This window comes from Diadema antillarum, unplaced genomic scaffold, assembly GCF_040938485.1.
Source record: "Diadema antillarum isolate AM-2024a unplaced genomic scaffold, OU_Dant_1.0 seq00000005_RagTag, whole genome shotgun sequence".
Lineage (NCBI taxonomy): Eukaryota > Metazoa > Echinodermata > Echinoidea > Diadematoida > Diadematidae > Diadema > Diadema antillarum.
The window spans coordinates 98106-123736 of NW_027271127.1; the positions used below are offsets into that span (position 1 = coordinate 98106).

General features: G+C 38.8%; 2 protein-coding genes across 2 annotated transcripts in view; one reads left to right on the forward strand and one right to left on the reverse strand.

Moving 5' to 3' along the window:
- Positions 1-637, reverse strand: part of LOC139724927 (glutamine--tRNA ligase-like) — a 28125-nt gene extending 27488 nt beyond the window's left edge. The window contains exon 1 of the mRNA XM_071636048.1: positions 490-637. Coding sequence (XP_071492149.1) covers positions 490-603 — 114 coding nt within the window. The 5' untranslated portion in view covers positions 604-637. The remainder of the gene's footprint in view (positions 1-489) is intronic.
- Positions 638-11471: 10834 nt separating this feature from the next.
- Positions 11472-25631, forward strand: part of LOC139724933 (ras-related protein Rap-1b) — a 43121-nt gene continuing 28961 nt past the window's right edge. Inside the window, exon 1 of the mRNA XM_071636053.1 lies at positions 11472-11579. The gene's annotated coding sequence lies outside the window, so the exon portion shown is untranslated. The remainder of the gene's footprint in view (positions 11580-25631) is intronic.

Consider the following 25631-nt stretch of genomic DNA (forward strand, 5'->3'; position numbering starts at 1 on the left):
TTTTTCATGAAAATTACAAATTCTATCAACTTGATACTGACATATGTTAAGGGTAGCAATATTCCCTCTGAAATTTTCTGAAAGCGGTTAGAATCTAACGTTAGTCAAGTGCTCTTTCATAATGCTAGAAAAGTTAATTTTTGTTGAATTTTCTTTATATTTTCTTTGTATTGTTGTCTACAGAGGAGAGTGATAACGTCAAAAAAATAAAAGACTACTCCGGACAGACGGATCTTTCTGTCTAGACCTAGATCTATAACACAACATAAACATGATGCAATAACTGGACACGACAGCAGCCAGATTCGTAACAATACCATAGTACTGTGCGCAGTTTGCAACAAATCATAACTCATTTATAAGGCAATGCCGAATTTCCAGCGGTGCGGGATACTATCGACGACACATGTACAGGTACGTGCGTGCATAAATGCGGTCAAATTTTGGAATTCTCGCACTAAATTAACTCGATCAAATATATAAACGTACCTTTTCAATGACTGTTTTGAAGTTACTGGCTAAAACCTCGTTCTTAGCCGTTTCTTTCGCTTTTTGTTCACTCAGTCCCGCACTAACAAATAAACTTATGAGTGCTTCAGCCATTGTCGCCGTTCTCTTTCAGGAGCATGTGCGGAATAGAACGAATATTTGTACACTGCTGCTACGTTACATACAGTGCAGTGTACATGAATGCTAACTGTGGATGGACCGGAGAGGATGGGGGTGCGCTCGCGCCCTAAGCGATGTCTCGCCAGTGCAGTCCGCGTAACATACATTTTCAACATTCATTCTGAAATCATTCAATTCGGTTTCTTATATCACTCATCAAAAAAGTCCAATAGTGTGAGTTTACATAAAACTGACATAGAAATGAATTCAAAGAGTGAAATTCACAACAGAATTGCAAAGTTATAAAACATATAAAACATATGTACAAATCTATACAATTAGAAATCACATCAAAACACATTAAAAATGAGGCCTATACATTAAAAAGTAGCACCTATAGAGCCTATAATGATAGAAAGGAGACGTTTTACGATGAAAAAAAAATAGCAAAGGAAAAATGAACATAAAGAGGGAGAGGGAGAGATCAGAGAGAGAGAAGGGAGGGGAAAGAAAGTTGGTGCAACAAAAGAAATAAGAGCACTATAAGAATTGTGATAAGATTGCTTTCAAGATTCCTGTGAGTAGGCCTACGGAAAAAACGCTAAATCCATATGCAAAGAGAGAGAGAGAGGAGGGAAGGGAGGGAGATGAAAGAAAAGCAGAGAGAAAATAGAAGAGCAAGGAAGAGGAGCCTTATTAGAGAGAGAGAGGGGGGGGGGGGAAGAGGGTGATCATGTGGAAGAATATCCTGTGTACATGTTGCATGAATTAAGAAAGTGGTTGCACAATAAAGTGTAAATCAATAGTTCATTAACCTTTTGACCTTTGACCTAGTCCGACTTGACCAAAATTCGAACTTGACAGACGTATTTAAGTATTTTGTATAGTTCTAAGCTATGGAAAGTTATTGAAGGTACACAATACGCTTAAATCAGGGATAGTTCATTAACATTTGACCTTTGACCTTGTCGGAATTAACCGATATTCGACCTTGACTGGAATCTGTAGATGATGTTTATAGGCCTACCGGCGGGTGCGAGTGTTTGGTGGTCATTATAGCTCTAAGAAGTTTAAAGGCCTACACCACAACTAACATGCGGCCTAAAGTCTAAATCGGGTAAAGTTCAAAGACCATTTGACCTTTGACCTTTTTGGAATTCACAGACATTCGAACTTGACCGGCATATAGCAGTGATGCATGCAGGACCATGTCTGTGGCATGAATTTGGTCATGGTCATATAGCTCAAAACTGTGGAATGTTATTAAGATTACACCACCGTTAGTAATCCATCGCTGTAAAAGCCAAGAACAGTTCGCCTATACAAGCGTGGGGCATCCGTGTTCAATAATGTTCCCTTGGATAAAATATCCTCACCATCGTGTAATTCATTTACTATAGTCTATAAGGCAATAAATAACTATGTTTTGCACTGGATGTTATGATTATGTGATCGGGTATCCTTATGTAGGCCTACAATGTTATTGTTATATGGGGAGGGTTGTGGGTGGGGAGAGAATATTGGCAATCGGGATGGGAAGGGTAACGTGATTTTTCACGGGCTTCTTGTAATGTTGTTTTAGTTGATGTACCGATGTATCAGGACTGTGTTTGTATGATATCTTGTGTAGGTATAAATGCGTATGTGTGTGTACAGTACCCTGTGTGTATAACTGAACATTTTACATCTACATGAAATTGTGCGCCGTCAATATCTGATGGGAATGGACACTTTCATGTGGAATTTGGATCTCTGCCTCCCACATTGCAGGTGTGCATACTATGGCCAATGGTTTGTCTCGTATATTATAGAAATTAATGAATAGGAAATTCAATCTCAGCCTAGAATATTCGTTGCAATTCAACTTTCAACTTTCAACTTTATTTTCACCTCCATCAAAATGAACAAAGAACTTTGTGTACATTGCGTATACACGGGATATTTGTGATACAGAACAAAACTTGAAAAGGTACATAAGAAAATTATGACAATGAAAAGTAGATGTGATTACATCTTTGTTAAATACATAAAGCGTATAATACAAGTCAACTAAGGATGAGGATGGAAGTGGAGGGTCCCACTAAGAAGCAAAGCTTGTACGATATGGGACCCTCAGAAAAATACACAAAACATCAATATAAAACACAATAAACGAACCGATGTCAACTGACATCAAAATGATTGGTAAGAGGAAAAAGAGAGAAAAGGAAAGGAAAAAGAAGAGGAAAAAAAGAGAGGAAAAAAAGGGAGAAAAAAGAGGGAACTACAGCATGTGCCATCGTGGACGCAAGCAATCTGGATTTCATAATGTAAAATAAGTGATAAAATACAAGCTGGATTGAATGTAATGCAAAACATTTTTTATACGTAGTTATGTTGGTAAGAATGCAGGAGAAAAGAAAAACACATCGTTATATTTAGAACACAGAGAGGGACATAGTTTAATAGGACGACTTATGTAAAAAAAAAATGATGACTTGACTGAGATGATAAAGGGAAACTAACTCTGTTGGATGTTGTAAAGTTTCAATATCATGTCCAGTTGTTATCCATGGACTTATTTGCATCTAATTATAGTGCCCAACTGCACGGCTTCCTTTGCCTTCTGTATACCCCTGACAGGGACAGCTGTTGATGTCTTTGCTATTGCAGGTCAAATTGTATCCCACACATGCATTATTCCCCTATTTTGTCTCATTTATAGATTCCTCAACAAACTATACATAGAGCCGTATACGGTTATCATTGTCCCATTATTATGGCGTATCAAAATAATAACCTTGGTTTCGGGCTACACCCATACGGACCTTGGTTAGTTTCGGGCGTGCTTTAATATCTATCTATGCAGCTCCTCACAGCCACGCCCTCGTACAAACACTGTCTTCTCCCATCGATGACAGGGCCGGTGGAGCGTTTTCAAAAGTGTGTGTGTGTGTGGGGGGGGGGGGGGGGGGCACTTCCGAGTTTCATGAGCTAACAAGCAAAAAAAAAACAAAAAGTCCTCAGCTCATCTCTCCCCTAGTTTGCAGGCACAAACCCTTGTTGGTCGTATAGGAGTCTGCATGCGCCAAGACTAATACACGCACCACTACACTGCAGCCTCTCCCAACAAGGCACAAACCCTTGTTGGTCGTATAGGAGTCTGCATGCGCCAAGACTAATACACGCACCACTACACTGCAGCCTCTCCCAACAAGTTGTTGGGAGAAGCTTCAACACAGGGCCTATGGGACAGTGCCAAAGTGGTGCATGTAGTAGTCTTGGCGCAGACTCCTTTACGACCAACAAGGGTTTGTGCCTGCAAACTATCTCTCCCCTACCATATAGGGTTTCTTCAGCTGACTAGCAAAAAAAAAAAAAAAAAAAAAGGTCTTCACTGGAAAAAAACACACACACAAACATAACCTTACCGCGTTCACACTTCAAGATCTCTATCTATTTCTGGTTAGTGCCACTATTGCGTACTTCGTATTCTTTAAATACGTACCACCAAAACTCGATCCCCAACAAGCATCGACTAATTTCAAGCTCCTCCTCGTCGCCTGTGTCATTTCGTCGAAAGATGGCGCTCAGAAGGTATTTCGGAGGAAACTCCAGGGCTCACACCTGTAAATGTAATAGAATGTCCCTGACCGCATAACAAAAATAAATGGAGAAAAAAATAATTAAAAATCAGAAATGCAGTTTGGCAAAAAAAAAAAAAAACACTGAATAGCTGCAGATATTAAGTATGAATTTCTCTACAAACTGCATTTCGGTTGGAAGGTGAAAGCTTTTGTAATGGAATTTGAAGGGACTATACTTAGTATTTGATTGGGTGCATGTACAGAAAGAGAACTCGTAGTCTGGCTTTGCGAACCCTTGGACAGAGGTTAAGCTGAAGAACCCCCCTTGGAAATTTGATGGATGAAAGGATATATCTCACTTTTTTAAGTTACTGAAGATGAAACACCTCATATTTTTCCAAGCTATTTTACAGAATTTGTTGAATTTTGAATTTTAACACACGTCTCTATGGGGAAATATTTACCCGTTTTTTTTTGTTTTTTTTTGTGAGCGCTATGCCGAACTCCAGGTAGACCTCTCGAGGTCAGAGAGATCTGACCAGTAAACAATATGAATCAGCGTGGTAACACTGGCTTGTTTGCTGCAAAACAATCGGTTAATCCATTATGCACCGTCTTAAATTTTCTAGTTCATGAATCTTCTGTCGCTTAATCTCATTCAAAGATAAACTATTTTGTTCCACACTTACTTGTGCGAAAACATCCTTTCTGTGCATGATATGCCTTAAAGAGGAAATCCACCCTAAAAACGAATAAACCTTAAAAGAAAGAGAAATACATTCCTTACAGAACAATACAAAAATTACAAAAATCGGGCAAGAAATAAGGAAGACATGACATTTTGAAATTTCTTTTTTGGCGGAAAACATGTCTTGACCAGTCCTTATGAATATTCAAATGAGCGAATTGATGATGTCATACCCTCACAATTTTTCATGTATGTTATTAAATATAATTGCCGTATCGAAATTCTGAAGAAATTTTATTTTCAGCTAAAGCAAAAGCATGCAATGTTCTCATATCAAGATATATCAGAGTCTGTTCTTTTTTATATTAGGTTGTTGTTGTTTTTTAAGGCAAGTTTTTATACAGCTGAAATATGAGATTTTTGTCGTTATTTCTGTATTATGAAATGAATAAGAAATTGTGAGAGAATGAAATCGTCAACTTGCTCATTTGAATATTCATAAGGACTGGTCAAGAATGTTTTTCCGAAAAAATGTGAAATTCAAAAATGTCATATCTTCCTTATTTCCCATCCGATTTTGTCACTTGTATCTTTCTGTAGGGAATATTTTCTCTTTCTTTTGAAGTTCATTTATTTTTTGGGGTGGATTTCCTCTTCAAGGGTGAATTGACATCCGCCTATTACATCAAAATATACTGAACCATACATAGGACATTCCATACGCAAGTTTTGAACTATATACATCTTTTCTTCCCTTGGGGAAATCAAGAATAATATGGCCTTAATTCGTTTAAGTCAGAAGCTTAGCAGTGCATGTCTTTGATTGTTATCACGACTGAGCAGTCTCTTAGAGCAGTTTTTAGACCTGTCCGATTGTAATTTCTCGGAAAATACTGTCACCTTTCATTCACTTCCAGAACCCCCTCAAACAGCATCCCCTATAAGGAATTCTTATACACTGAACGCTATTCACTCGGCAAGTATAGTGGCCTGTGTATTATTTATTGTCGTTAACGAGTACGTTATAGTCTCAAACGGCAGTTATCCATGCAGTGAAAAAGGCGAAACCAGGATTTTCATATCCACTGTATGTAGGATACAACCACATGCACTTTGGTCCGCTGGCTAAAAGAAGTTTCAGCAGCATCTGGTATCGATGCTTCAGTCTTTATACAACTCATATAGCTTTTAGGAATATAGCCGTATTCTTATCTGGTGCCTCTATAATATTGTATGACATTTTGCTCTCGATCAACAGGGCTCTCTCTAAAAAAAATCGAGTGAAAATTTTCACTCTTAATGGAGTGAATACAAAAAAGAGTGAATTTAGAGTGAAATTGGAGTGAATTTTGAGTGAAAATGTTCATTTTCACTCGTTTTAGCGTGACATCAGGGATCACTCCAAAATCTTCGAGTGATCCCTGAGGTCACTCCAAAATGAGTGAATATATTAGAACATTTTCACTTGAAATTCACTCCAATTTCACTCTAAATTCACTCTTTTTTTGTATTCACTCCTTTAAGAGTGAATATTTTCACTCGATTTTTTTAGAGAGTATACAATCAATGACAATAAAAACTGGAAACTGGGCTAATACGTGAATGTTGAATTCATAAAGAATTAGAATTAGCCAGTGGCAAACAATAACCTGCCTCTAGTCACGTTCTCAGCTTAATTCGTTAGATTCATTCGATTAATATCGACGCGGCTATTATACAGCCCGATGAAACTGGAAACTCAATTTCAGTGTTCTTGGGGAAAGCGTATCACCTGCATGATAACATAGTGAGATATGAAATGATAATTATGACGATAGTATACCTAATTATACATTACGATCATGTCTTTAATTTTGCAGACACCTGACGGCAATAGGCTTGTCTGAACCGATTGCATGATGACCCCCCCCCCAAAAAAAAAAAAATAAAATAAAATGTATTAATGCCATCTTTTATAGCCATTAGTTTTTGTCTCGTTATAAACGACGTACAGCGGCCATTATCCAAGGAGGCAACATTGATTCGCATGGCCAATATACAATCATGACACGTATAATAGACCCGGATATGATGCGTGGTAATAACTTCGCTAATATAGCTTCCACCGTATTATTTCCTAATAACTTGCTACACGTTTTTGGATAACCGATGTTGGTTAAAGATAAAATTATGAACCTTGTGTTTCAAGTGGTTTGGTATGACACTAACTGAAGATGAAAGTTCTCTCTGACTTATTCCTTCCGTTGAATTTCACTTACCAAGTCGGGTCATTTTATAATGATAATGATGATGATGATGATAATAGTTATAATAATAATAATCATAAATAATAATAATAATAACAATAGTAATAACAATAATAATAATAAAACAATGATAATGATAATAATAGTAATATTTTGAACGGGCAAACCCAAGTTGAGACTTGGAAGAAGGTTAACATAATTAGAATTCCGAAATTATGCATATAGAATTCTATTACAATGTGGATTACATAAGTGGATAAAGGGCCCTTTCAAGTTCCGGTTTCGCTCCCAAAAATACTAAATTGGACATGATGCCTATAGATATAGAAATATCTCTTAATACGCAGGATCTGTGTCGTAGTCCTATTATACCATGAGGTCACTCTAAAACGAGTGAAAATGAACATTTTCACTCAAAATTCACTCCAATTTCACTCTAAATTCGCTCTCTTTTTGTATTCACTCCTTTAAGAGTGAATATTTTCACTCGATTTTTTTTTTAGTGAGTAAATTGCTCGGTAAATATGAGAATTTTGAATACTGGGAGGGGAATAGGCCTACCGAGAAGAACTGCACATGGTACATACATAATTATTTTACACGAACTAACAAGGATAATATAGGATTTCCCGGCCAATTTCGCACTTTTGTCAGTCCAATTCCTAATATTGCTGCATTCAATTTAGCAAAATTTAGCATAGATGACAATCACCATGTTCGGTAGTTCAATTTTATGATCTCTTCATTCAAATTCATTTTGGAGCATTCAAATTACCTTTAGCCTCATTCTAGTTAACACTTTTTCAATTGAAATTCGTAAAACAAGCACCATTTCGTTATTCGTTCATTCAATTTAGAATGATATAGTCTCGTGATCACGGACATGCTGCACTCGTTCATTCAAATTCATTTTTGGGCATCCAATTTAACATCTTTTGCAGTCAATTTAGCACGCATATTTATGCTTTGGTTCTTTCTTAATTTTTTTTTTCTCTTCAACATAGTTATTGTTTTGCAAGCGTCATTACATTTCATATTTTCGTACTCATTTTAGAGATTTTGGCAACAGTTTTTTTTTCTTCAATGTGCTTAGTGAGTCTTCCAATCCGAAGATAGTACATCATGATTATTGTACCACAACTTATCTGGCCGTTGAGTGCTTTATTCCGAGTGTGTCGGCCAGTTCTAGAAAGTCAAGGTTATGATCATCAATGTTCCTATAGTTCTTTTTCTGTCTTCTTGAGAAATACGTCTGTATCTAACTTGTGCTGTCATGACTGTAAAGAAGATGAAGTTAATCTGTAGTATTGGTACATGTAGGCCTAAAAATAAAAATGACATGCGTGAAAGAAAAGGGGCGTTACAGCACAACAAATTCGAGTTTATAGGGTCAAAAATATGATACTTTTGCTGCTTAACAGTGCGTGGATGAAACAAAAAGTCACATAGAAATACGCGTTTAATGTTATCACCTTTTCAAAATAGAAATAACATGACGTTAATTTGAATGAACATGTTTAGAATTTGACTGCCCATACGCGAAATTGAATGACTGAAATACCCCTTTCGGCCAGTGCTGGCGAATTTGAATGACTGAAGAGCACGTGCCAATTTGAATGCCCGTTTTACGAATTCGAAAGGCACAAGTGCAAATTTCATTGATCGAAATGCTAAATTGAACGACCAACTTGCAATTTTGAATGACAGAATGTGCAGTGAGGAGGATTTTCGCCAAATTGAATGAACCTTTTATCAAATGGACTGCATGACAAAAGTGCGAAATTGGCCGGGAAAACCTAATAAGTCTCACCTCCAGTTCCTCCCTCTCTCTCCCTCCTCCCTCTCTCTTACCAAATTGTGTACAATTCAATCATGCTATTTTTTTCATCCCCATATCTGCATGTATCAAATTAGAATTACCCATATTAATCATTCGAATGTTGAAAAATATTTTATATATAATGCTTGACATAATGCAAATGTACATTTTTAACAATACAATAAAATGATAACGTTAAACTTAAAGCGTTATACCTGCAAAACCCACAATAATAATATAAAGTGTTTGAAAATCAATGCTGTCGTCCTGGAAAGTCGATAACATCACGATCTTATCACTTTTCCGCGCAATTCCGACGAATAAAACTCGAAATGGTACAATCTTCAAAAATAGTTATTTACAGATCAATGTGTCATTTAGTGCCCGGACGCCCGCCCTATTAAGATTTTTTTTTTTTTTTTAATGCGCAATTTCTACTCCCACATCCACTTTCTTTACCATTGTATAGACCCTATTGCTCATGAAGGATAGCGAAAAGTAATACCATCACAAAACATTAGTATTATATTATTTTCTTTGAGAGTGGCTGTGGTCATTGTATTGGATCGATGGTTATGCAATGATATGAATCCATTGTCTTCCTATCTGTGGGGCAGATCCACTCTGGTATAGGCCTACATAGGCCGTACACCCGTACTAAATTTTTGAGCGATGGCATCGGACTCTATGGGATCAAAGGATATCGGCTTATAAATACTGACAATATATCTTGAACCAGGGAGGTGTTACAAAAGGAGAGACAACTCCTGCTCTCCTTTGAAGTCATGCGCGGCACCGCCGAGAAGTTATGCGCTTATGTAAACAGGTGCTTTGACAAAAGAGAGCATCAATAATCGGGACTAGCGCTCTCACATCTAGAAATACTTGCCCCTACTGCATTTCGCTCTCTCTATTTCAATGTGATGGCAACAATGAATTTGTGTACCATGAATTGGAGCAGCGAATCGAAATGCAGTGTAAAACTGACAATTTTAACAGCAAATAGTTTAAAAGCACGCTAGTGCACGCTTTAGGGGAGTACTTTATTTGAAAGATCAAAATATCCCAGATTAAAGGATGGAAAACTAACATGCGGAAATGTGCGCATTTTATATAGAAAAAATATTAGGTTTTTAAGATGGCCTAATTTTCATTTCATTTCAATTTGCGCATTACGAAGAAACTAGAAATACATGTTTATAATATTGAATTCTTTCCTAAACTACTCTTAATCAATTCGAGTATTTCATTTAAAATTTCACGGGGAAATACGAAAGCTTGTAATTCAACAAAAGGTGAAATGCGTTCTTCTTCTCCGAACTTCGCCTTGCAACTAGAGCGGTGCAGAGCATGACTTCAAAGCGTATAGTACATGGAATGCTAGACATCCCATTGTAACGCTTTGAACCAAAACATGTGTTTGCATGAATTACGAAGAGTTGCAGGTCTCTCCTTTTCCAACACCTCCCTGCTTGAACCCCCTGGGACATGCAAAACCTTATCGACTTGTAATACTTCATTATGAATAGAATTCCAATCATACTTCATGTTATTCGCATAATCTAGGATTTCATATTCTCTGAATATTCTTTGTTAAAAAGCAATGATGACATTCAAGGGGCCGAGGGTATAATCTGCTATTGGAAATCGTCGACCAAAGTATAGGTAGGCAACCTATATATACCGCAATTCATGACTGTCCCGAGTATATTGAGTCAATCGGAGAATTGCCCGATGATAAAAATGACAGTGGTTGCGATCAATATCACCGATTCTTTAAAATCTAATATGCATGTAATTGAATATTCCAGAACTCGTTTTCGGTCCACTTTCTCTCTTGTTACCGCACGCTGGTAATGATAATCAAAGAGCAGTGCCATGATGAACTTGAGGTCACGTACTGTCATGGTTGTGTGACATTCAGGGGGGCATTTCATCAACAAGTTCGTCGGAGGTTTTCACCGACAAATTTGAAAAGCTACTGAAATCCTTGCGTCTGATTGGCTGATTGCAAATTTGTCGGTGAAAACCTCAGACGAACTCGTTGATGAAACGCCCCCCAGATGAAGAACTTTTCCACTTGCAGTGGCAAAACTGAAGGTCCAACATTTTATGTAATGCACATGGACGAATACTGTCCAGATATTCTAATGATTATTAGAGTCCCGTCAAAGGGACTCTACATGCTATCAAAGTTAGTAGTTTCTTTCTTTTTAATTATCTATCAAATTTAAATCGCCGACAATTTGACTGAGTGATGACGTCATCCCTGTTTCACCGGCCACCAATGTACCAGACCTCGCCCAGACCTTCACGGGGCTTGATGTACGTTTGCGCTTGTGTGGGCGTCGCGGGCGGCGGAAGAGTATGTTGTCCCAAATGGGATGGTGTGTTGTCCAAAATCCGTACTGGTACATGCAGCGTGTGTATGGGATCTACGGATATGCCGGTTGGGTGTACGCACACGCACGCGTACGCGCTACGCAGATGGACCATGTACACCCGGTACCCAACGTACAAGTAGGACGTGCGCGTGCGACAACACAGAAGTAGCTGTATGTTGGTGCCGCGCCGAGTATCACAGGTTGGAGTGGAGATCACCTGAATAATTGGCCGAGTCTTTCACTTCGGAACGTCGTTTTCGGTGACGAGTAAGTATGAAAAAAGATGAATTTCCCCAGTTTACCTATACGCTTCTGCATGATTTGAATTGACACCATGGTGTGGGTATTTTGTCACTGTTGATTGCAATGTAGGACGTCTCCTATTGTCCTCGTAATGTAAGTTGTAATACTAGATGTAACGTCGTAGGCCCTACAATGCAATGTATGCCGATTTTTGGCCGCTCCTTACTGTACTAGACCTGTGCTATGCCTATTCTATTGCCTATAGCGTCCTCCTGTCAGATCCGATCTTCGATCTTTCTCATTGCATTGATGAATGATGGGCAAGCAGTCGAAGTGGAGCTTGTTGGTAGCTGTTGATCTTGCTAGACCGAAAAATCAGTCTGTATCGTCGGGGATATGTTCCGCGGAAACTACGTGACGTCTGCCTTCAAGGAATAAGGATCACCGTCAAAGTATTCAAAAAAAGTGTTGTAAAACTCATCCAAACAGGCGAACTTTTCTGTGTCTCGGTCTAGCTAGACAGACTAACTAAACAGTTAACTGTAGACCCCATAAATTTGTTAGAACCTAGTAGTACTAGTAGGGTGTCTGGAGTATTTTTCTTACTTTCCAAATTCTTTCAAAAGCCGATTATGAACAATTTCATATGAAAGAGAATTCTGTCAGCATTTTTGGTCAGTAGGAGACATATTTCAAATTTCATTGACGAAATGATGTTCCTATCTCAAAAAATTAAGCTTTGAAATCACGCCAATATTACAACGTTTTCTCGCCGAGAACAAGCAAAACACAGTCCAAATCATGTTCGGAATTAGTGCTGAAAAGCTGCATGAGCGTGCGGATCTCCAGCAACCAGTTAATGAGCGCACAGCGGTTAGCTAAAATGCGTAACTAGCGCAGAAGCCACTCCCCCTAATTGTGTTGTCATACCCGTGTGCGCTGCGTGCGTACGTACGTGCTCGCTACTAGACATTCGATTTGCAGTAGTTTGAGCGCCCTACGTAACCTCGCATATCGCAGGCGTAGCCCCCGCCGGTAAAATGGGAGGAGAGGAGAGAGCATCGCGATTGTCAGCCAGGGCAGCCGGTGTGGCAAGCATGGTTCAAAGAAAATGCAGTCGATTGTTGAGAGCAGGTGCAAGTAGCTCGCGTGAAATATGCAAGCTACTAGTAGTACTACTGTAAAAGTGGAAATTTTCGTGGTGGTGAAATTTTCGCACATTTTGCGCAACCAGAAACTACCCGAAAATAAAAGCACGCAAATATTTTTGCTTGTCATATGTTCCAGTAGTTGACGTTTTGATTCCGCGATTAAGAACACGCTAAACTCTTCTAACCCCGCCGAGTGCGAAAAATTGGTCGCACGAAAATATCCTCTTTTACAGTAGTACAACCTCTACAGGCTTGGAATTAATGCACTTGTCAATGTAATGACGCACCCCACTACCCCCGGACATGGATGCGTCATGGTCATTTTTTGACTGACCACACAGGGTTTTTGACGGACACCACAGTCACTTTTTTGACGGACATAACGCTGCAAGTGACGAACACCACAGTCACTTTTTTGACAGACAACACGTTGAAAGTGACGCACACCTCGGTCACTTTTTTGACGGACATCCTCGGTACATTTGACGCACCCCCGTAAATACTGAAACGATTTTTGCATACGTTTTATTCAAGCAATTTCATTTTCTTTTGGTTCGTACACATAATTTGTAAAGGTTTCGGCAAGTTTCCCTTACCATGTAAGCACCGTATTATCATTCACCGTACATCACGCTGCTGCTACGATATTCCGTACAGTAGTATGTATTCTGTGCATGCAATCCATACATGACAATCACATGCGTGCAGAATGCGCTGTGTGTGCGCGGCCATTGCTAGTGCGGTGGATGCATACTACTGCAGCGCAGGTAGGTACACACCACGCCACGGCATTCATATTCCCGCTCGAGTACTGCGTAACTATAGCCTAGTCGCGGTACGTAGAGATTCGCACAGCTAACAGCGTCGCGCGCGCGTCTGGCCAGCTGGTCGGGCTATCCCGCAAGCAGAAAATGGCATGCGGCAGGCAGTTCTTCTGCTGCCGTTTCGACAGGAAAGATTGAACTAAGTTGTTACATCGCTGAGCAGTCCCTGGTTTGAGATTGAGTATGCATGATTTCATGGGTTTGTTGGAGGGAAAATGTAAGGAGAAAGGATGGCTTTTAAATACTTTGCTTGCCAGATTCTGGCAAGCATTTTTTCCTCTTATTCCAAAACGCTTCCCAACTTTGATTTTCACTTGCCGCGGGAAAGCGCTCACTGTAATTTCACTCGCGGTACGTGTATCCGGGACCGGTAGCGTGCAAAAATGCGTGCAGTTTTCCATAGCCAAGTAACGTACCATGACGCACCCCTCGGTTCAAAATAATGCGTGTTATAAAATGGGTTCAAGAATGTAGCCAATTGGAAGCGCTGAAATGAGTCACGTGTGCGTGCATTATTTTCTTCAGGTATGCACTAAGAAGAGTCTCTCTTCCACCTCCCTGGCCTGACGTACGTCACAATGTTTACACTAGCAGTGCGCACTCAATCAGTTGTTACAAGTGCGTCACGCGCTACTATACGCGCTGTCAATCCTGTAAACAACTTCTAGTTCAGGCCGCGGGCTGCCACAACAGCCGGCGGCCTTTCTTGTGCATAACAGTACGTGGCGTACGTATACTCTTATACGTACGTCACGTACAGTACTTATGTGCGGGATTTCCGAGTGCGACGTGCGTAAATGTTTGGGACGAACATCTTCGGACATCTTGACTTTTGAGCGAGTGCAACATGTAGCTGACTGGTATTGACCCACAAAGGTACGTGAATAATTCTGTTAGTTTTCGACCCATTTTATAAAACAAATGATGCACAGGATTATTTCGTGGCGTTAGTGAAGGTGCGGCTCACTCTCGAGTATTGACAACGGTTGCAAACATGCACTCGGCTGCGCCTCGTGCATGTCGCACCATTGTCAATACTCTCAAGCGCCGCACCTTCACTAACACACTCTATCCTGTGCATCATTTGTATATTATTTTCCATAGCCAAGTGACGTACCATGACGCACCCCTCGGTCAAAATTTTGACCGACAATGATGGGATTTTGATGCACCCCTCGGTCAAAAATTTGACGGACAAAGCTGGTAAAATGACGAACACCTGGGTCACAAATTTGACGGACCAAACGAGGAAATGACGCACCCATGTCCGGGGGTAGTGGGGTGAGTCATTACATTGACAAGTGCATAATGCCACATTACCACTATTCGTACGTGCATAAATGACCAAGTAAGAGTCTTCCGAAATTTTCTGCACGCCCTTTTTGTCGATCGGGTATTCGTAATACAAATTTGCAGAAGTACCACAACCACACAGTACGCCTACTTCTTACTTGGCAAGCGGACATTCACAATCGACTTCTCAGTGCCAGTGACTCGAGCATCGCGAGTGCACTTTCGAAATATAAATAAACAACGATAAGATCATTACCAATCCACATGTAAACTAATACTAGTAGATAGAACTTTAGTGGAGTCTAGAGCTAGATGTTCTCCGTTTTCAAACCACGACGTACATGATTTGTGAGCGTGGCTGTATCCAAATTACAGAGTGCTACATACTGTACGTGTGATATGTGTTGTAGAGCTATCGCAAGCGACAGCTCAGTATTCTGCAGCTGCTCACTGATCGGACACACAGACACACACACACACACACACAGATAGCTCGCTGCATTGTTTGCGCTGCATGCACACGTGATCCGCACACCGCAGAGGCCATGTAGACGGCAATGCGTTTTGAATTTACATATATATGCATGAGTGCCTTCGCGTGAAGTTACTTTGGATTCTTGCATATGAAGCCACGCCTAAAACGTTCGCTGTGACCAAAAAATTATTGCAAGGGGTATCTTCAAGGCGATATCCCCACACCAAGACATGGAGCTAGCGAAAAACTAACCGCACCATCGGATTCAGCATATCCTCAACTACTAGCATGTCTCACGGTGATATAAGTACCGAAGCAGACGCTGTATGGGGATAGATGTGCTTCTATCGATGTTTACATCAATTTATCGTCGGATTCATGTACCGCCGTTCTGATAAGATGTGGAGAAAAACTTCCTCTTTCATATGGTACCAAATTTGTCAGGATTCGTTAATGGCATGGTCTGGGGATTTGGCAATAAAGGCGAATTTGGCACAAAAATGCTGGGTCAAAACAGCATAGGCTCGTGGCTCCATTATGTTCTGTGGGACTTGCGTGTTATAAGATAGGGGCATGTTTTGTCTGAAGGTTGGCAGTGTGCGATCAGACACTCTACTAGTAGTAGTAGTACTACTACTACTACTAGTGGAAGTGCAATGCAACCCTTATCCTTCCCACTGCTGCAGTGCACTGCCACTGGCCACTTGCACTGCCACTGGCCACTTGCACTGCCACTGGCCACTTGCACTGCCACTAGTCTTTGCTGGACTTATAGATAGTGCATCCAGTGCACCATAGCAGACTCGGATGTTTACTGTGCAGACAGCAGGCAAGTAATTGTGCAGGCAGTGTTGTCTCAGCTTACACAAGGTTCTAATGTGTATGGAGAGAACTTCATTGCAATCTCTAATTCTATCAAGACCTCTTTTCCCCATACATCAGTCAAACATGAAAGTAAAGGATTCTTTCATTCTTTCATAAATAAACAAAAAAAATTACCACTTTTGTAATAAAGCACTCCCAAGGGTCGAATCCAAATTAACCCAAATTTCCCCTTTGTCCTTGATTCCAGTTGAGCTGGACCAGAGTAGAGGTGATCTGCTGGGCCCCATTTCATAACAGATGTTAGGATAGCAATTCTTGCTGGAATGGCACTTCCAATAGCAACAGCCAATCAGGAAGCTGGATTCTTGCTGTTACCATGACAATTGCCATCCCAGCAAGAAGTGCTATCATATCAACTTTTTATGAAACGGGGCCCTGGTGCAAGCTATATGTGCGGGTGGCGCAACTGGGGTTTGGGGGGGGGGGGGAATGAAAAAAAAGCTCTCACACTAGCTCGCGTATGGCAGCGACTCAACCAGTAAAGGGCTAATTTCACGGAGCACGCAAATGATTTGCAAAGGATGCGAAGGGCAAAATCCAACATTCAGAAAAGTTTTTCTCCTTATGTGTTCCGACAAAGAACTTTAGCCTAGAGACTATGAAAACTGATCAAATTTTATGACTTTTCCCTGCTTACAGAATCACTGCCAGCAATAGTAAGTTCAGGCACATCTCTGTTATGGAAAAACCACTGCTGGAGTGGTGAAACCAAATTACATTACAGAAAAAAGGATTGCATGTGAATCCATACTTCACTTGTAATAGCTTGCTGTGCAACAACTGAGGTGATTTTGTGGTAAGCCGTGCGTAAAAAATAATGGACATGTGCATACTGTATGCTAGTGCTACGCTGGCCATGACTACCTGTATTTACCTACACTGTATATTGTCTTTGCTTGAAAAGTTTGGCCTTTCTTAGACCGAGCTCCACCTTTCAAAAGAGAGCAGAATTCAGAAATTAAAAGTGAATCAGAAGTAATTGATGACACGTGTAGCCCAGTATTGGTTTGCAAGAATCTTTGTGGCATTTACAAAACTTGAATGCATAGACCTGCTTTACAAGAATAAATAGCACTAGAGGAGTAAAGAGGTGGGTAGTGAGATGCTGATTGGTACATTAATGATATTGTAATTCTCAGGCTTTTGGTGGGATGCTGCACATGTTTTTCATGTGACTCAAACACTGAATTAACTAATGTGTAATATTATGCAGCATATATCCACAAGTTCGAACAAAAGGCAAACACGAAAGGTTGAAATGTAGCCTACACTGTATACTTCTCAGGACAGTAGTACATGTACTAGAAAGCTCAGAGAATTCAATACTGATGGTAATCTCAGGGTCTAGGATCCTTTTGACATTTTTGATAGCTATTAATATTTTGAGATTGTAAAATGGTCTTCATAATTTTTTTTTTTTTCACACACGGCTTACCACACAATCACCTCAGTTGTTGCACAGCAAGCTATTACAAATGAAGTGTGGATTCACATCCATTTTTCTGTAATGTAAGGTCAGAGAGCGTCAAGGAGTGAGATTTTGCAACACTATAAAGCTATAAATTGTGCAATCTAGTGCGTACTTAATTTAGAGACATCTGGATATACAGTCTTGGTAGATGTACAGTAATTCTGCGGGTGTGCCACCTTTTGTGTGCTTCCCTACAGTGTATTGAACATGGTCTGGTACAAAGTCTATAAAATGGTTTCTGGTCAAGAAAGGATTTTCTTTGAGTTATGAGGAAAAGCGTGTCAGATGTGTTTATAGTGTGAGAAAAATCCATGGGGCATGACTGTCACCACTATATGATGCTTGGGACACGTTGCGTCCAGTTTCAGCTTCTGTACGATTCAAATGTGATCTTACTTTGGCCATAAATTATGAAATTGAATTTGCCTACGGCCGAAAAAAATTGTACACTGCTCAGTCACTACTTCATGTGTACAAATGTGTATGTTCTCGTAAAATTAGCGTGTGTGGTGACTTGCGGTGACATGAATGTTGGCCTATATAAATCTTGAATGATTCATTAATGCAGGAATTTCACTTACCGTTTTTCTTGTTTGTTCTTGCTCCAAAGGAAAGATATACAGTAGACATTGCTGAAGTCAACTTCGCTTGAGTCAACACAGTGTAAATGTTGTTAGGTGATCCGAGTATCCTTCGGATCACCTTCTGTATCTGTACGGATTCTTTCTTCTTCTTTGTTTCTTTATTTCTCCGCAAAAGTTGTGCAGAGGTTAGCTCAGAAAGTCCGCTGCCTATCAAGTTCAAAATTATACCATGTATGCATCATGTCCCAAAGACGACAAATCTAATGTATCACTGTGATCAGTCGACCGTGACGCCACTATGACGTCATTATATGAAAACACATTCTCAATCATATCTCATTAATGGAATGAAATTTTTCAATGAAATTTACGTCACATATATTTCAAATTATGCGCATTCTACTCATGTTCTCAAAATTCATATTTTCTCTTAAAACGTGCGCGTACGCGCGCGTTGAAATATTTGTATGCTCCAATCGAGCTCAAATTTTTTTTGCACACGTTTCAGACCATTTGGAGCATTTTTTGAAAAATTGAAAAAATCGGACGGACGCGTACGCGCGCGCGCATATACGCACGCACAGCTCATGTGCAATTGAAATTTCCAGTTTTTTCACTTTGATCGGATGTCTGAAATGTTAAGGAATATTTATACCAAGTTTCAAATCAATGCGACTCAATATGACGTCATACGGGCCCGTCAAAGTTGAAATTCCGCGCGCGCGTCAATGGCGATATACAGTGCAACTATGCCAAAAAACTGCTAATTTTAAATTCGATTTTACTCGTCAGGATGGACGGTGACCCCCATTTTTCTTTACATATTTCAAAACCTGATGAGTTGTACATGTCATTTCATGGGGTGGCAATGCTGACAAAATGATCAAAAGATAGCAAATTTCTTAATAAAGTAAAAAAAGTAAATTTTCAAAATGACGTCATCAAATTTCAAGTTCATTCGAGCATATCTCACTAGTCCTTTGTCAATTTTCATCCAGATTTCAGTATGTTGTAGCTTATTTAATGTTCTTTCAAACACAATATTACAAAATTTTGATTGGATAACGGTATCACCTCGTAAAAATGGATTGAAAGTAACCTTGTCAAATTTGACCAGTTTACGTGTTATCTCTATGGGAGTGCAGTTTTTCTGGAAATGAAAATTGACATGACTATCTTTATCGAGCACTAGCTCACTTACCCTTTAGTAAATTTCTCCCAGATTTCGATATGTTGTAGCTGAGACTTTACGGTACCGTAAGTGTGCCCTTCGTTTTTTCATATGATGTCGGGATCACGTCAAAAATTTTGGTTGAAATTCAGGCTTATCTTCGATGTATTGAGATATTTCTTTCTTTCTGCAACTTTCTTTGCAATAACTCAAGAAAAACACGCCCTATCACTTCTATATTTTGCACATGTTTAGTTCATGTCACGTACATTATTTCATAAAATAACAACTACTTGATCGGACAACATCTTGGGTATGTAAATTAGGGTCAAAGGTCATACGTGTTTCATCCTGTATCTTAGTGAATACATGTCCTATCTTTCCCATATTTTGCAAACGCAAAGACCATGTTACAAGGATCATTTCACAAAATAACCACTTTTTACTCAGATGCCATCTTGTCTGTGCAAATTGAGGTTAAAGGTCATATGTACTTCTTTTTGTATCTTCGTTATGACGTGTTATCTCTATGGGAGGGAATTTTTTTAAATGTGAAAATTGACATGATTGTCTTTATCGAGCACTAGCTCACATACCCTTCGGTGAATTTCTCCCAGATTTTAATATGTTGTAGCTGAGACTTTGCGCTATCGTAGAATTAGGTGATCCGAGTATCCTCTCGGATCACCTTCTGTATCTGTACTGATTCTTTATTCTTCTTTCTTTGTTTCTTTCTTTATTTCTCCTCAAAAGTTGTGCAGAGGTTAGCTCAGAAAGTGCTATGCCTATCAAGTTCAAACTTATACCATGTATGTATCGTGTCCCAAAGACGACAGATCAAGTAAAATCATTGTGATCAGTTGACCGTGACGTCACTATGACGTCATTATATGAAAACACATTCTCAATCATATCTCATTAATGGGATGGAATTTTTAAATGAAATTTACGTCACATATATTTCAAGTCAAGCGAATTCTATTCATATTGTCAAAATTTATATTTTCTCTTAAAACGTGCGCGTACGCGCGCGTTGAAATATTTGTATGCTCCAATCAAGCCCAAAATTTTTTTGCACACGTTTCAGACCATTTAGAGCATTTTTTGAAAAAATGAAAAAATCGGACGGACGCGTACGCGCGCGCGCATATACGCACGCACAGCTCATATGCAATCGAAATTTCCCATTTTTTTCACTGTGATCAGATGTCTGAAATGTGAAGGAATATTTCTACCAAGTTTCAAGTCAATCCGACTCAATATGACGTCATACGGGCCCGTCAAAGTTGAAATTCCGCGCGCGCGTCAATGGCGATAGACAGTGCAACTATGCCAAAAAACCGCAAATCTTAAATCCGATTTTACTCGTCAGGATGGACGGTGACCCCCCATTTCCTTTACATATTCTGAAAGCTGATGAGTTGTATATGTCATTTCATGGGTTGGCGATGCTGAAAAAATGATTAAAAGATATCAAATTTCTTAATAAAGTAAAAAAAGTAAATTTTCAAAATGACGTCATCAAATTTCAAGTTTACTCGAGCGTATCTCACTTATCCTTTGCCAATTTTCACCCAAATTTCAATATGTTGTAGCTTATGAAATGCTCTTTCATAAATTAAATACACAATTTTCATTAGATGACGACATCACCTCGAAAAAATGGATTGAAGGTAACCTTGTCAAATTTGACCAGTTTACGTGTAATCTCTATGGGAGTGCAATTTTTATGGAAATGAAAATTGACATGACTATCTTTATCGAGCACTAGCTCACTTATGCTTTAGTGAATTTCTCTAAGATTTTAATATGTTGTAGCTGAGACGTAGGGCTATCGTAAGTGTGCCCTTTGTTTTTTCATACGTTGTCGGGATCACGTGAAAAAACTTGGTTGAAATTAAAGTTTATCTTCGATGTATTGAGATATTCCTTTCTTTTTGCAACTTTATGTGCAATAACTCAAGAAAAACATACCCTATCACCACCATATTTTGCACATGTTTAGTTCATGTCACGAACATTATTTCATAAAATAACAACTACTTGATCAGACGCCATCTTGGGTATGTAAATTAGGGTCAAAGGTCATAAATGTTTCATCCTGTATCTTGGTGAATACATGACCTATCTTTCCCATATTTTGCACACGTAAAATCCATGTTACAGGGATCATTTCATAAAATAACCACTTTTTGCTCAGATGCCATCTTGTCTGTGCAAAGTGGGGTCAAAGGTCATATGTACTTCTTTTTCTATGTTCGCTATGACGTGTTATCTCTATGGGAGGGAATTTTTTAGATGTGAAAATTGACATGACTCTCTTTATCGAGCACTATCTTACTTATGCTTCGGTGAATTTCTCTCAGATTTTGATATGTTGTAGCTGAGACTTTGCAGTATCAGGACTCGAATCATTGATAAAAAAAATCGGATCACCTTAATTTGTCAGTGATGACAAATTACAATCTCTAGTTCTTCTTCTTCTTCTTTCTTTATTTCTCCCCAAAAGTTGTGCAGAGGTTAGCTCAGAAAGTACTCTGCCTATCAATTTCAAACTTATACCATGTATGTATCGTGTCCCAAAGACGGCAATCGAACTAAAATCAAAGTGATCAGTCGACCGTGACGTCACTATGACGTCATTATATGAAAACACATTTTCAGTCATATCTCATTAATGGAATGAAGTTTTTCAATGAAATTTACGTCACATATATTTCAAGTTATGCGCATTCTACTCATATTCTCAAAATTCACATTTTCTCTTGGTACGTGCGCGTACGCGCGCGTTGAAATATTTGTATGCTCAAATCGAGCTCAAATTTTTTTGCACACGTTTCAGACCATTTGGAGCATTTTTTGAAAAATTGAAAAAATCGGACGGACGCGTACGCGCGCGCGCATATACGCACGCACAGCTTATATGCAATAGAAATTTCCCGTTTTTTCACACGTATCGGCTGCCTGAAATGTCAAGGAATATTTCTACCAAGTTTCAAGTCAATCCGACTCAATATGACGTCATACGGGCCCGTCAAAGTTGAAATTCCGCGCGCGCGTCAATGGCGATATACAGTACAACTATGCCAAAAAACTGCCAATTTTAAATCCGATTTTACTCGTCAGGATGGACGGTGACCCCCCATTTTCTATACATATTTTGAAAACTGATGAGTTGTACATGTCATTTCATGGGTTGGCAACGCTGACAAAATGATTAAAAGATATCAAATTTCTTAATAAAGTAAAAAAAGTAAATTTTCAAAATGACGTCATCAAATTTCAAGTTCATTCGAGCGTATCTCACTAGTCCTTTGTCAATTTTCACCCAGATTTCAGTATGATGTAGCTTATTTAATGTTCTTTCAAACATAAAATTACAGTGTTCTGATTGGATAACGGTATCACCTCGTAAAAATGGATTAAAAGTAATCTTGTCAAATTTGACCAGTTTACGTGTTATCTCTATGGGAGTGCAGTTTTTCTGGAAATGAAAATTGACATGACTATCTTTATCGAGCACTAGCTCACTTAAGCTTCGGTAAATTTCTCCCAGATTTTAATATGTTGTAGCTGAGACTTTACGCTACCGTGAATGTGCCCTTTGTTTTTTCATACGATGTCAAAATCACGTCAAAAAATTGGGTTGAAATTCAGGCTTATCTTCGATGTATTGAGATATTTCTTTCTTTCTGCAACTTTCTTTGCAATAACTCAAGAAAAACGGCCTCTATCACTTCTATATTTTGCACATGTTTAGTTCATGTCACGTGAATTATTTCATAAAATAACAGCTACTTGATCGGACACCATCTTGGGTATGTAAATTAGGGTCAAAGGTCATAGGTGTTTCACCCTGTATCTTAGTGAATACATGTCCTATCTTTCCCATATTTTGCACACGCAAAGACCATGTTACAAGGATCATTTCACAAAATAATCACTTTTTACTCAGATGCCATCTTGTCTGTGCAAATTGAGGTCAAAGGTCATATGTACTTCTTTTTGTATCTTCGTTATGACGTGTTATCTCTATGGGAGGGAATTTTCTTTAATGTGAAAATTGACATGATTGTCTTTATCGAGCACTAGCTCACTTACCCTTCGGTGAATTTCTCCCAGATTTTAATATATTGTAGCTGAGACTTTGCGCTATCGTTTTATTTCCTTCGTTTTTTCATACGATGTCGGAATTACGATAAAAAATTGGTTGAAATTAAAGCTTATCTTCCATGTATTGAGATATTTCTTTCTTTCTGCAACTTTCTTTGCAATAACTCAAGAAAAACACGCCCTATCACCCCCATATTTTGCACATGTTTAGTTCATGTCTCGTACATTATTTCATAAAATAACAACTACTAGATCGGACAACATCTTGGGTATGTAAATTAGGGTCAAAGGTCATAAATGTTTCATCTTGTATCTTAGTGAATACCTGTCCTATCTTTCCCATATTTTTCACACGTATAGACGATGTCGCGAGAATCATTTCACAAAATAACCACTATTTCATCAGATGCAATCTTGGGAGTGCAAAGGTGGGTCAAAGGTCATATGTATTCGTTGCTGTATCTTCGTTATTCAGTGTATACAGAATTTGGTACCAAAGATGGCAGATATGACTCCCTTTTCTAAATGAGAATGCAAACATCACACGGCCAATGTCTCTAAACACAGATGAAACTTGTATGGTCATGCCTATTGCGATCAGGACTCGAATCATTGATAAAAAAAAATCGGATCACCTTAATTTGTCAGTGATGACAAATTACAATCTCTAGTTTTTTGTTGTTGTTGCTACTCATGGAATTTTCTGGCAATTGAACATTTACAAATCAACAATTTGCTTACATGAACGTAATTTCTTGGTTCCAATCGGGGAAATCCTGTGTTGATTGCCTCTAGGAAATCGACTACTGGTAGTACGTTTGTATAAACTATGCCTTGATAAACAAAGAAAGACACCAACAATGCTCGGTGATTGGTAATGTGGTTGCCTGGTGCCCACTTACAAACACGTAGACGTGTATTTTAATAGTTGCAGATACTGAAGGTAGTTATGATTGTGTGTGATCTTGTAACAAACCCATGATGTGTGCCTGTGTGTGTCTCATGTTCCATAAATGTATCAACTGCAATCATAGGTAAACTGGAATTCTTTTTTTTTTTCTTTGTCTCTATCAATACCAGCAATGGTAATACTGTTGATTCATAACATGCAAGCATTGACAATGGGAGAGTATATTATTGAAGAGATCAGATTATAAATTTCCTTGCCACACAGTCTGCCATAAACTTACCACAGAAATCAATGATATAATCATATAACTCTTCATAAAACAGGGCCCAGGAATAACAGTACCAGTAGCTCTAGGAGCCTGTTGTGACCTTACTGTGGAACATGAGGGTGAAGTGCATTGTCATTTGCATTCAAGATAATATAAAGTTTTGGTGCCTCAAAAGTTTCCCTGAGTTTCCTTGTCTTACATGTAGTTTGTGTTTCAGGTTAAAGTACCTTTCATATAACTAACACTGTGAGACTTACTCGCCCCAAAGTGCTCTCATGTCTTAGTAATCATGCAATAATGGTTTCGTACAATACGTGTATACTGATTGTCGCGGTACCGTGTCGAGTCAAACTAACGGCTCGTTTGAATTTTTCAGAGCCCGCTCTGCTCTGGTACGAAACCATTATTGCATGATTACTAAGACATGAGTGCACTTTGGGGCGAGTAAGTCTCACAGTGTTAGTTATATGAAAGGTACTTTAACCTGAAACACAAACTAAGGCAAGGAAACTCAGGGAAACTTTTGAGGTACCAAAACTTTATATTATCTTTAATTTTCCACAGTATTTTTTGTGCTTCAAAGGCCCACAAACATGGTATTGTATAATCATAGATTCTCAGTTATAATACTTTTCTTATTTGTAAAATGATTTAATGATCCTACTGAATTGTATTAGAAGATAAAAACTAAGGAATTATATCCTTAACAAAGTAATGGAGATGATCATTTGATTTGTTGTATTTCATGTTTACAGTGCTGTCCCATTTTAAAGGAATGAGACATTGTAGATAAAATTTGCCTACAGCTGCTAGTAAAAATATTGCTAGTAAGTAGTGCCATCTTCAAACCATCTCAGACGAGTAAATATTTCAGTTATTTTGCAGTATTAGTTTTACTTCCCATGTGAAACTCTGATGGAATGATTATATA